This window comes from Sprattus sprattus (genome assembly GCF_963457725.1).
Source record: "Sprattus sprattus genome assembly, chromosome: 11".
Classification (NCBI taxonomy): domain Eukaryota; kingdom Metazoa; phylum Chordata; class Actinopteri; order Clupeiformes; family Clupeidae; genus Sprattus; species Sprattus sprattus.
In genome coordinates, this window is record NC_137909.1 from 5,181,014 (window position 1) to 5,195,149 (window position 14,136).

At 41.0% G+C, this 14,136-nt stretch overlaps 1 protein-coding gene across 1 annotated transcript; it reads left to right on the forward strand.

The window, feature by feature from the left end:
- Positions 1-5,104: 5,104 nt before the first annotated feature.
- Positions 5,105-13,802, forward strand: agxt2 (alanine--glyoxylate aminotransferase 2; the record flags this gene model as incomplete). The annotated part of the gene is made up of 14 exons (XM_080847125.1): positions 5,105-5,204; positions 7,141-7,220; positions 7,489-7,679; positions 7,938-8,061; positions 8,310-8,404; positions 8,721-8,814; positions 9,461-9,554; positions 10,280-10,380; positions 11,303-11,395; positions 11,591-11,723; positions 12,387-12,475; positions 12,630-12,779; positions 13,343-13,441; positions 13,701-13,802. The coding sequence occupies 14 exons, from the start codon at positions 5,105-5,107 to the stop codon at positions 13,800-13,802; spliced, it is 1,545 nt and encodes a 514-aa protein (XP_080703251.1).
- Positions 13,803-14,136: the final 334 nt, after the last annotated feature.

Genomic DNA, 14,136 nt, shown 5'->3' on the forward strand with positions numbered 1-14,136 from the left:
CGTGCCAGGCAGTGTAGAGCAGAGGAGCGCATTCCTCCTTGTCGATTGATATAGGCCACCGCAGTGGTATTGTCGCAGCGGATCAATACATGGTGGCCCTGTAGGCGGGGCAGAAAATGTTTGAGAGCTAACCAAACAGTCAGGAGCTCCAGGTAATTTATGGGTTTATCTCCTGGGTTGCCCGTCAGGGAGGCGTCTGTCGTCGTGACTTTCCTCACGTTCACTGCCCCCAGGGGAGTGCCGTGGGAATAAAACTCACACAAGATTTGGGGCATTTCATTTCTTGTTTCATTCACCATAACTTGTATCATTCAGTTCAAGTTTCAATTACAAGTTCAAGTTCAAGTTCAAGTATTTTATTGTCAGATGCACATTCTTAAGACAAGACACAGTACAAGAGCCTACCATAACATAACATAATATAACATAACCATAATAATTATACATATTCACCATTACCAAGTATTTTTGCTGTATTAAAAACATGTAGATACTTGACGCCATGCATACCAACGTTTATTGTCAGTGGACGGAATTCCTACTGCAATGGTACATTGATATCGGAAAAAACAAAACAAACAGAAACCAATCAGATTGCATGAACCCAATCCAACTCAACTTCACACATATCTTTGCAGATTTAACATATCTTCAACAATTACACTAAGATGCAGGTTCAACAGGTGGATGTTAGTCACAGAGACACATTTCATCATGATATCCCCAACTGTGTTGAAGATGTCATTGTCAGAAAATGCTACACCATATTTTTGAATGTGCAAAATTAATGTGAGGGTAGGCTACTTTAATTCAACTTGACCTACTTTTGTTAACTTTCAATGTTGGGCTCTGAAATGTGGCTTGGTATTCATATCAGGAGTGCGGGTATACAGGGGAGAACGGGGTTAGTTGTCACACGGGTTGGTTGTCACACTCATTATATCTCGTCACCAGAAAACGCTCTCTCCAGAATTTTGGTATGGAGATGTCCACAATTGGGATCAGAGCTCACCTACATAGTATTTTCTGGAGTTAGACAGCTGAACTTGGGTTGAGAGGACTTTTTGTGTTTTTCATGTCAAATTGAAAATATTTAGCTTTTACACAATGGGTTTATAACAAAACATTTTTTACCATTAAAAAGTGTGATGGGAAAGCTATAGTTTAGATTGTTGTTTGCTAGCTAACTAGTTGTTAGATGGTTAGCCTTGATCCTACCAAGAAATTCCAGTTGGGTTGTGGTTGTCACGTTTTCTTTGGGGTTGGTTGTCACATTGGTTATTGGTTTTGTTCTTCATTTTGTTATAAAGGCTGGCCTAAAGATGTGTTTCCTGTTCATGTTCGTTGATCATTTTGTGTTAAGATGCGTTAAGTTATGTATTTGACAACTTGTTAATGCAATGACACTTAAAATTTAGTTCTGCCTTCTTGCTTTTTTTTAAGATGCTTCCCATTAAAACTAGACGTAACGCAAAGCGTTACAAAATATGACCGCCGAACTGTTCAGTAGGTTTTGGCACAGAATGAGTCATGGTTGTCAGTGTGTTTGTGTGTTTTTATGTGTTTTGTGTGTGTAAATTGGTTTGTGTTTCATTTTTATGTATTAAAGGAATTATTTGTGCATGCGTACATACGTCTACTGTGTGTGTATGTGTGCATACGAATGTCTACTGTGTATGTGTGTGTATCTGTTGCAGTTTTGACCATGCATTATGGTGACGTTTTGACCATGTCAGCCAGAGATACCTGCAATTACATCACCTCATGTTTGCTTTTTCATTTTTAAGTAGGTGGCGCTATACATAAAATGAATGGTTATGGGATGGGTTGGCATGGCCCCTTTAGACAAACATACAAAAAACATGTGGCCCTCCTAAGCCCTACAGTTCTCGGGATGTTCGTAGAAAACTGTCAGGCCACCTACAGGCCAGTTGGTGTACAGTCACATAAAAAAAATATTATTGTATGGCATGCATTCAGAGGGTCTCATAATGATCCACCACTTTCAATTTCGTGCACTTTCGACCATATATGCATAAGTTATAAGTGACTGGAGTTGTGAAGAGTGCATAGTTTGAGGGTCTGCCACGCCCACACCCTTCAAACTTTGTAAAAGACTCTCATAACTTTTAATTACCCATTGCTGAAGAGTAACCTGACCACGTTTGAAGGCATTACCATTAAATCTGTAGGAGGAGTTCAATCACATGCGAGGTGTGGAAACAAAGTGAAGTTTCCAACCACCAACAGGTGGTGCTATAGGTGATATCAGTCAGGCATATGTACGCGTTCGGGCCGGATCCAACGTCCACCCTAAGACATTGTCTCTGGATAAAACAATGTACGCAACAGTTATAAGAGACTTTGGGCCTGATTTACTAACATGCGACCGCTGCTTGATCTGCGTTCGCACATTAACGCACGGTGTTTTTGCGCATTTCCCGTGGTATTTATCAAACCAGATCTGCGCTGGGCAAACTGTGTTTACTCCGCCCTATATAGGGCCTGATTTACTAACAGGCGACCGCTGCTTTATCTGCGTTTGCACATTAACGCACAGTGTTTTTGCGCATTTTCCGTGGTATTTATGTGGAGTGGAGATAGATATATTGGTTCACGTTCGCTCAATCACTGAACCTGATTCAATGTGTGCGCTGCTATATTGTTGTTCTGCCCGCCATCACCTACAGCGAGATGTTTAAAAGAACACGATTATAAAGAATATGCTATTGGTGGCATTAATGCATAAACTGTCTATTATAACAATATAGATGTGTACATGGCGAGATTAATCATTTCTACAAGGGACATGGGTTCACCACAATATATATGGACGTGGGTGCAATCAATGGTTCAGATTACGTTCGGAAAGTTTGCGATTTCAAAAAAAGTCCTGTTTGATGTCTCTAATTTCAGCTATGGCAGTGGGGAAATGTATTGACCAGTGCGCCCTAGCAATGCGTCGAGCACCTGGGTGAATATTTGGCTGAGTGAAGGCTGAGATATAACAACTGCAGATGCTATAACTGGTTGAAATTATCCGGAGGCCAATATTTGCAAATTAGTTTTAACAACTGATGGAATGTGATCGCCGGGTGGAGGGTTAGATGTCTCTCTGATCTGGTCCATTAATTGAAGTATTGCGTGGCTGGTTAACCTGTACCGTCTAATGATTTGTGGTTCGCTTAAGTGAAAATGTGTTATACGAGTTGAAAAAATTAGTTCTGTGCGCTGTCTCTTTCTGTGCGCGCGGTCTTTCTTCGCCTTGCTCTTATAACTGCTGCCATATCACGTTTTCAGACTCAATGGAAATGCGCTTCCTGGTTAAGACGTGCTTTTATGAGGCGGAGAATTAGCCCGCAAATCAGGGACGTGCGCTCGCCAGGCAGTTAAGTAAATACCACGCAATACATCATTAGGCGCACTCCTCCTATTAAATAGCGCTTTACGCCCACGTTACCACCCACGTTTCGTGCCATCCCACCTGTTGGCAGGTACACACCCCCAAAGCGTTAATATGCGACTCTACTCAAATGCGCCCCCTTAGTAAATACCGTTTTATGTTTACGACCGCTATTTTACACCAGAAATGGGCGCAATCCTGTTTGAGGGTCTGCCACGCCCACACCTTCCGACTAATGAGAAAATCCAATGTAACTTTTAGTCGCCCATGGCTGAAGAGTAGCCGGACCCAGTTCAAGGCGTTACCATTAAAGCTGTCGGAGGAGTTCGATCAGATGCGAGGTGTGCAAACGCCGTCAAAACGCATCTTCCACTCAAAATGGCCGACTGTGGACCTGCCTCGGGATATTCGAACAAAACTGTGTCGCGCCACCTACAGGCCAGTTGGTGTATAATCATATAAATCAATTTATTGCATGCCCCCCCGTGAACGGAATTCCACGAAACTTAACGTTCAGTCAGAAGGTGTCATAATGATCCCACACCTCCGATTTCGTGCAGTTCTGACCTTGTCAACTTACAATTAAAATGTTTTACAACACTCCATTTTGCTTTTTCATTTGTAACTAGGTGGCGCTATACATGAAATAAGTGGTAGTGGAATGGTTGACGTGGCCTCTTAAGACCAACATACAAAACAAAATGTGGTCCTCCTAAGCCCTACGGTTTTCGACTTATTCACAGAAAACTGAATCGCCCCACCCTCTCTTAAAGGGCTCCAGTCCGACGGGGGTGCAACGGATCAAAACGAAAATCAATGATTCCACGCTAATCTAGTGGGGCTACATGCCCACCAAATTTCGTGCACCCTGGTGTTTCAGTGTCCCGGAAATCGTTGACAGAAAATCGGCAAACAGAAAACAAAAAAACTGAAAAAAAAACTCCGACTAAACCTATATGGTGTCGCGCGGCGGTCATAATAACATTGTGACAAACAACCCCCAATGTGTCAGAGTGTCTTTGTTCCTTAATTACCTCTTTATTACAATGAGTTGGAAAATGAGAGGGATGCACATGTCAAGCCAACACCTTAAGCTTCAATTTAATGTATCCTAGGAATGACTATTGAAAGATGTTTTGATGATGAGCAATTCACACTAGAGTAAAAAGTGTGTCAACTAACCCCCGTTCTCCCCTACATGATAAATCTTTTTGAGAAAAAACTGGTTTCACGTGGGGAATTTTTCAAATTGTAGGAGATTTCGCATGGAATGACCCAAACATCTAGTGTGCTTTGAATCTCAATTGAGTGGAGTCCCTAGTCAAAGTATTTAGACAGACTTGGGTTGTATCTTTTTCCAATTACATGTTTTTTTTTTTTTTTTTTTTAAGTTATCCAGTTAAGGGTAGCATTTTTTGGAATCGAGATTTAGAATTCCTGAAGATCTGGTGTTGCCAGGGAGCGTTATTCCACTAAGTAGGAGGAGTGGAGATAGACCTGCGACAGTGACTTATCACTAGAAAAGAGAGGGGAACAGAGGTCAACTCAGTGTCTCTCTAGCTGCCATTGGCTGGATGTGTTCTCCGCCCAATGCAATAACTCCCAAGGACAAAACACAAAGATTAGCGAACTTGTATCCCTACGTGTGAACAATCCGTAAAAATCGCACAGCAGCCGTTTGGATACGAAAAGGCAAAAAAAATGCAGAAAGTTCTCTCTCGTATGCACAGGCCATGTGTGGCCAACAGATCAGATTATTGGAATGCTATTGATTTCACTGCCAGAATCCACAGATCTAGCGGTGAGTTATGAAAACATTATCGTCACTTATTCAAATAAATAATCTGCTGACATTGGATTTTTGCAATTTTTCTTTTAATATCGCTTTGATTTTTTCGACTTTGTAGGCTACACATGTTGAACTGGTCGTCAGTTGTACTCTTTCTAAATTGCATTTTATAGGCTAATTAAGAGGAATCCCACGACCTTAGATTTTACTGGCCATGGTCTCCACTGTACCATCTTTAATTAGATGAATGACTGTGCCTACAGCATTATCAAACCAGCATATTAATGCAAACTAAAGGGAAGAGGAGCAGAAAATGAACTATAGATGGCATTTTCTATGCTTTAGTTTTTTTTAGACCTAATAGCCTACACGACAACTCTTAATATTATCACGTTTCCCCGTATGCTTCTCTATTAACTTGTGTAACAGTGTAGGCTGGGTTGAATTACTTTTTTATTCAGGCATTAAGTCATTTTTACTTAACATTTTTGGTTTAAACAAAGTTAATTATCCTCTATCTAAACTTTGTCAGTGTCCCATCGTTCCCCTATCTATCCTGGAGCAGTAAAATAACAGGGTCCATCCAGTAAAGCCCACTCATAAAAGCTGTTGGGCTTTTCTCAGATAGGCCTACACGTGTGTCCAGCTTGAACTGTGATCAAGTTTATTGACATATTGTGTGTCTATCTCAGGAATCTGTCAATGAAGCTCCTTCTGTTCAACATTTGTGGCTATATGCAGCGTCAGGTTCCTCCATCTGTCCCACAGCATCCTCCATCTGTCCCACCACTCCCTCCAGTTTTTGGCGAGTTGAGAATTCAGCGCAAATCAGAAATGTTTCCGCTTTTTTCGCGATCCTGCATATCTTCATTTATCGCATAAATTGAGCAGAAATGTTCAACTTATTTCCGCTTCTTCTGACCTCCTGACCTATAGTCCAACCTTTAACGTTATGTATAGTCCATCTCAACCACTGCCACTGCCTAATGTCCCACTAGTTTGGTGCCAGGTGTGTGAAGGATTGAAGACCTAAAGGTAGGCTACTGTGCACTGTTGCACAAGCGGCAGAGCAAGGAGGAAAGGTGTATTCAAAGGTTCTAAGTGGGCAGAGCCATGCGAGGTTAATTAGTAAAAAGTTTGGATAAAGCTGACCAAAAGCATTGTCAAGCAATCCCTTTAAACTGAATGTACCAGATAGATTACATTACAATGTAATAAATGGCAATATTGCTGTGGTTTCTGGTCAGATTTACAAGGAATAAACCCTAGTCCTTCTTCTATTGTTCAAAACAATAAAATTCATTCAAACATAATTGTAGCTTGTATATTGTTAATCAGTGTGATTTTGAGCCTGAAAAGAAAGCATTTTGCTCACGATTCCATGAAAATCTAACATAATTTTTTAATAAGATTAATATAGCCCCATCACAGATAGGCCTACATTATGGAGAGTTTATTTTGGACGCAGTGCGACCAAAAAGTTCAGAGACTGCATTTAGAAAAAGCAAAAACCATAGCCGGAACTGTAGCTTCAAGTTCGTCACCTGGTGCAGTGATACATTCCTCCTAGTGCTCCCGACATGCTCGGAACACTCCCTGGATGTCCCAGACAATAATCATGTTTCCTGTTCAGTTTTCTTAAAAAATAGTACAGGATCACTCATAATTACAGTTCTGAATATTAAAAAGAATTTGTCATTTTGGAATAGAGTTCAAATGGTCAAACCAAGGCATGACATTTAGTTTCAACTGAATTTCCATAACGTCCTAGAATGGATGAAATTTACATTACAAAAATGACAGAAAAACGAGAAATCCTTGAATGTGGGGCATCCTAGCAGTGGGCTATTACAGGGCTTTTCTCAGAATCAGCTAATGATAATAGCAGGGATATTCCTTCACAGCTTAACAAAGTGACAAAATGCTCTTTAACACTGCCTTTGTGTAGGTACATTATGTCAGAAGTCTGTACCTGTACCTGACCTCCCGGAGATGCCTCAGTGCCACTTCAGACCTGACCCACACCAGGTAAATGCTCACCTTAGAGATAAGCGTTCCTGACCCATACCACGTAAAAGTCACCTTTTTAAGATTATCGTTCCTGACCCATACCAGGTAAAAGTCACCTTTTTAAGATTATCGTTCCTGACCCATACCAGGTAAAAGCTCACCTTTAAGATAAGCGTTCCTGACCCATACCAGATAAAAGCTCACCTTTAAGATAAGTGTTTCAGGATGATGCACACAGCATGCTGTCTACAAGTGACTGAGCATCCCTGCCATTGCTCCACCTCAGGGCATGTCTGCCAAGGAGATGCTACATATCAGGAAACACAACTGCAACCCCATGACCATGAAGGTGACGTCGTACAAAAAGCCAGTATTTATACATCAGGGCCACATGCAGTGGCTGTGGGATGTGGATGGTAGGCGTTACTTGGACCTCTTTGCCGGAGTGGCCACAGTCAGTGTCGGTCACTGTCACCCGTAAGAGTTTTTTACTGTTGAGATGCATGAATATAACTGCTTTATTGTATGATTTTATGTTGTCCAAAAGACAAGCTAACCTTTATATAATGGTAAAACACTCTAATACCACTCTGGACTTGTTTTAAATATTGGATTTTGCATCAATTTCTTATGAGCCTGGCATACACGCCTCTCCTGGAGGTGATCATGACCTGCAACCTCATTTCAGATAAAAAGAAAAGTCACTGTTTTCATTCGGTTTTCATGTCTGCACAGGAAGGTGACAGCTGCTGCAGAGAAACAGTTAAGACGCCTGTGGCACACAACCAACATCTACGTTTACCCCACCATCCACGAATATGTAGAGAAACTAGTGGCTCTTCTGCCTGAGCCACTGAAGGTACAAAGCATCAAGACTAATCTTTTGGAGAAATTGTGCTTTTAGATGCTCCTGCATGGAGTATAAACTGTTGAGCCTTTGGAGCATGTGTTTGCCTGTTCAGAGCTGTAGAAAATGTCACATGTCTTTCCAATTTTCAGTAAATAAAATGGTATGTGTGGAAATGCTATTCAAAGACTGCACACATACACTGCTGACTTGATAGTTTAGGATACATCATTTGTATAATACATTCTGTATGTCTCAAGGTGGTGTACCTGACCAATAGTGGTTCAGAGGCCAATGAGTTGGCCATGCTTATGGCACGACTTCACACTGGCAACTTTGACATTATTAACTTCAGGTATACCCGACTGCTTACCCAAATTCATGCCTACCTTCATTCACTTTCTAAAACAATATATAGTGTGATAATTGTTATTTAAGAGTAATGCCATTACCTGTGCCATTCATGTTAGTTTAAATGGCATACTTACATTTACTAGAAGAGAATCATGTGCTGGAACCAAGTTTCCCCTCAAATTCAATATTGACAGTATGGTACAGAACGGTGATTGAATATCAGGTAAAAGCTAGAGGTAAAAAACAATATTGTAAATACACCAAGTAAAACTGAATTTACATGATTTTTGCCACCATTTTATTTGTTTTTTTTGCAGAGGTTCATATCATGGTGGTAGCCCCCAGACTATGGGTCTGACCTCAAACGCTGCATACAAGTATCCAGTAGCCTCTGGACTGGGCTGTCATAACGTAGGTATCACACTGGGAGTGGTGCATCTTTATCAAGCATCCTGTGTCATAGCTGTTCATGTCCTTTAATCACTTGACCATCAGTGCTACCAACCAAGGCTGAAACACCCTGTAATGCGATATCTGATGAAAGGTAGGTTGATCCCATGTTGAAACAGGGTTCACACTGGGGTCTCCCAAGGTTTTTGGGAGATTTTTTGTCACGCACCATTGCAAAAATCTTAATCTCTTCACAAATCTGAAGAAATGCTGTGTGTTTTTGTTAAAGCCTCATCAAATGACCTCTTTCATAGATGTGGATATACTTATGGAGGGATTTTTATGATCTATTAACACTATTTGTCTTTCATAGAAAGGTGGAGCTGTGAATTGATTTATTAGACACATGTACTCATATGGTATCTATGCTATTTGGTTCTTATATTTAGGGGCTGCTGTGGTTAAGGTCCTATGTGTTCTCCTTTAGACTATGTGCCCTGATGTGGTTAAGGTCCTATGTGTTCTCCTCTAGACTATGTGCCCTGATGTGGTTAAGGTCCTATGTGTTCTCCTCTAGACTATGTGCCCTGATGTGGTTAAGGTCCTATGTGTTCTCCTCTAGACTATGAGCCCTGATGTGGTTAAGGTCCTATGTGTTCTCCTCTAGACTATGTGCCCTGATGTGTTCAGAGGCCCATGGGGAGGAAGCCACTGCAGGGACTCCCCTGTTCAGACCTACCGTCAGTGCAGCTGCCCCGCAGGTATGCAAAAACACACACAACATACCAGGACACTCACACTGGTGCACATGCGAAAACACACACAACTCACCAGGACACTCACACTGGTGCACATGCAAAAACACACACAACTCACCAGGACACTCACACTGGTGCACAGGTGTGCAACAACACACACAACACACCAGGACACTCACACTGGTGCACATGGGCAAAGGCATAGTAATTCTTCATTTATCCGTATATATTACGTAATATTTTTCATCTTAAAGAAAAATCTGTCACTTTAGGACACTATACTAAGGGACTTCCCTGTTTTAAAATGCAGAACAATTACAATCTTCTAAGCCAACTTCTGGGTGTCCTATCCATATTTTTATTAATATAGGTAATGTTAGCACTTTACCACATAGAGTACCCTTCTATGGCAAAACTTTGAAGGGTTACCGGTATACAGAATAAAGCGCCAACATTGGAATTAAGCCAGAATAGATTGTAACCACTTGACTGAAGTGCAAGGTCCAGGTATTTTATGAGGTCAAACATTTACTGCATTCAATGAAACTGTCAAATATTTTACTTGCAAGTGCACGTGCTCCGGAATTATTATAAACCTGGAAAATGGAAAGCAGAAACTCTGCAAACATTTGACCTTGACTGTTCTTCTTTTCAATGCCTTGACTTATTACCACTGTGTAAACTTTCTCGTCACTTTGCCTGATATTCCTTTCTCTGTTTTTCTGCAGACCATTGCCAGGCCAATGACATGTATATTAATCAGCTGAAAGAAGTTTTTGCCACAAGTGTTCCAAGTCAAATTGCTGCTTTCTTTGGTGAGCCTATACAGGTATGCTGTCACGTATTAGACTAGAAATAATCCTGTTGCTTGAAGCTGATATGCAAAGTTTTTATATATTTAAGGTAAAACATAAGAGAAAGACTGTTATCATTATAATATACATTTGATTCAGTCATAGGCCAACCCTGGAGGTGAGCAGTGCAGTTATATTATATGGCTAGAGTTAACTACCTAAAAGGCATTGAGAAACCAACAACAGCACATGGCATTGACAAAAGCTTGCTAGCATGTTAACCTCATTTTAGCTGCTCGGCTGATTCATGTTTCAACTGACACTGAGCAGTTCCTGTCCAGGTTGTGGTTATTATGTAATTGTATGTTTATAGGCTAATCTCACCACTATTTTACGACCAGACACATTTAAAACTGTAGCAATATTAATGTAAACTGAAAGGCAAATGTATGATAAACGACTTAATTTAAATCTGGCATTTGCATAAAATTGAATCTGTATTCAGATGCCACTTCAGGTATCCTTAGTGCGTCAGTGCTCTTACTGGGCTAAAGAAAGCACCATTGAACTGACAGTACAAGTTGCCATAGCAACAACAAAAGACCAGTTGCCTCAATCTACACATCCAAAAAATACAAATGTAACATAAACGGTTATTTGTTCAGTTAAGTTAAATTCAGCTTCACACTGTAGAATTAATATACTGTATATTACTTTCTTCCATTATTGCATTTCATTAATGGCTTATATCTGTATTATGTCTTTTAATCATTTTAAATCTCTTGTTTTAATGAGCATGTTTACTCTTATTCAGAAATGACAATATGCTAACTGTATTGCCTCACATCTTTTGTGTTTTTCTGCTGCCATGGGGACACACACCAGTGACTTTCACAATGCATTTGTGATTTGCACAGAGTGCTAATTAACCCAGCATTGATCATATGTTTTGCACAGGGTGTGGGCGGTGCTGTCCAGTACCCTAAGGACTATTTGAAAGAGGCTTACAAGCTTGTGCGTGAACGAGGAGGTGTCTGCATTGCAGATGAGGTATGTTACTTTCTCTATTGTATGTTCATGCATAAACTGATGCATTTACTGGTGTGCAACTTTTACATTTGTTCATTTTTATTTGTTAGTTAGTTCACAGTGTACACATTCTTTCAAGGCTTAGGAAGTACTGTGTGTGTCTCCCTCAGAAAGGGGAAATTTATTTTATTTTGTCTCTCAACCCCTAACCTTCAGGTACAGACTGGGTTTGGACGTACAGGAAGTCACTATTGGGGATTCCAAGGTCACGGTGTTATTCCCGATATGGTTACCATGGCGAAAGGCATAGCAAATGGGTTTCCAATGGGGGCAGTTGTCACAACTCCAGGCAAGTCTTCATCTCAGGGATTACCTTTCATGCTATAATGAATTTACAACATGTAGTGCTGTGGTTCGATTTATTTGGCACTGCTGTGCTAAATTATTATACGTTATTATGGACATTCATGTATATCTCAATACACTTACCAAGCATGTGCATCAGACATAGACATTTGAATCCCATTCCTCTCATGATTGCAAACCCTTGCACAGGCTCATGAGCAGCTGGTCGGTGGGTAAATATCGACAGTAACGTGGGGGCAGTGGATGATTCTGTGAGTCCCCAGTGGGGCAGGGAGGAGGAGGGAGAAAGAACTGAGAAATGGAAAAAGGGATCATTTGAGGACTGACTAAACAGGATATCGTATGAGACATGCTGGTACATATCCTTGTGTTAATAAGAGTGCCTGAGTGTGTTGCAAGGAGTTTAGTCTTCGGAGTCAGAACGTTCCCACTTTGTTCTTGTGACGTCACTGCCACTACACACGTTTTTGAAAAACAGACTAAGCGGAGAGCCAGTTTCAGACACTTTCCCTATCCTTAAAGGGGGCAGAGATTCTTTGTCATTCCTATGCTCTCTTAGTTTTTCTATTACTTTTACCGATGGAGGCCCATTTCAGCCTTTCTTCAGTGCTTTGCCTCAGAGTCACCTTGCCCCTGTTACTTGCAGAGATTGCCAGCTCACTTGGAAAAGGAGTTCACTTCAACACATTTGGTGGCAATCCAGTGGCGTGTGCCATCGGCTCATCAGTGCTTGACGTAAGTTCAGTGTTTATCCATTCCTGACATCAATGACACATCATCTGTTTTTTTCCCCCTGGAAGTATTTCTCTCTGTTAGTTGTCTTGAACATAATAATAGTCTTTTGAGATTCAGAAAAAAAAGAATCCACCTGTCACTCTCTGTCTCTCAGACCATAAGGGAAGATGGAACCCAAGAGATAAGTGCTAATATTGGCACATATATCCTGAAGGAATTGGCAAAGATGCGTGAGAAGTATGAGATCATTGGTGACGTACGTGGCAAGGGGCTCATGATTGGTGTTGAGATGGTCAAAGACAAGGTAGGTGCAGCTCCACGTCATTCCTGAACCTACATATACTGTCAGGTCAATACACCCTGACAGACAAAGGGATGAAAGCTTTTCTCAGTTCATGCAACTCTTGTACTCTAAGCAAGTTTTAGCGTCAATGTACTCCATGATTTTCACAAAACCCAGTTTTTGCAGTGTGGTATGTCTCTTCATCCTAAATAAAGTATGGAAATGTTGCCAATGAGCCACCTTCTGTAGAAACAGATATCAGTGTTCCGAGTGTCACAGGTCGCTGCTTATAATACAGCATGATTTGTATATGTACTCCTTGACATCTCTTTGTCAACTGTATGGGTTGTTGGAAGCTGTTTTATAAAGCAGTTGTCATCAGGCATGGTTGAAACAGACCTTTACACTACTTTACCATTAGTCTCTCTGAACCTTCACTCATAACTTATTACGTGTAGTAGCACATGGTGGTGTGAAAGTGTGCCTGACGGAATGCAAGGGAGGCATGTCAGCACCCATCAAAGATTAACCACTCCCACAAACAGGCCTCAACATGAAGGCTATTTGCTCTCTTGATCGCTCAGGCAAGCAGAGACCCTCTCCCTCCTGGAGACATGGCTGAGATTTTCGAGGACACCAAAGATATGGGAGTCCTGATTGGGAAAGGAGGCGTGTATGGACAGGTAGGCAGTTTTTTAGCAGAGAAGTAGAGCCACCACTTTAGAAATTAAATATTTTTGTCTGTAAAATTGAAAGATGAGCTAATGAGTAATCCCACCAGTTTTGTCCCTGGAAGCTAATTTCAGTCAGCTGTTTTTTTTTAGATGGCTGACAAATATAAGTATTAATTATTATTATTTATTATGTACTGCCATACTGTGGTCAAAGGGTGCTTGTGCCACGGACCGGTCAGTCTCTCACAGCATACCCTTTCTCCGACAGACCTTCAGAATCAAGCCCCCTATGTGCATCACCAAACAGGACGCAGATTTCTTCCTAGCGGTCTTCAATCAGTCAATGCTCAACTACATGGAGAGGAGATGAGATCCCAGTGAGACAGCCTGGCGTGGACAATGATTTCACTATCATAAATATGTCCAGGGATGGAATTGCTGTTTAAAAAGCTTGATTTGAAGCACTGGCACAGCTGTCAGATGCAACTTGTTACCGAACATGCATTACATCAACATATCTATAGTCTGTATTCACCTGAAGCATATTATTAATTTGCGGAACCATCTTCGTTCAAAGCTTGAATTAGACAACAATATGTTGTCTAAAAACCTGATAATATGTTGTCTGTAAAACCTGACCTTTAAGACACCCACCATGAGAAAATCACAGTTAATACAACAGCTTTCAGCAACATCTCAATGGT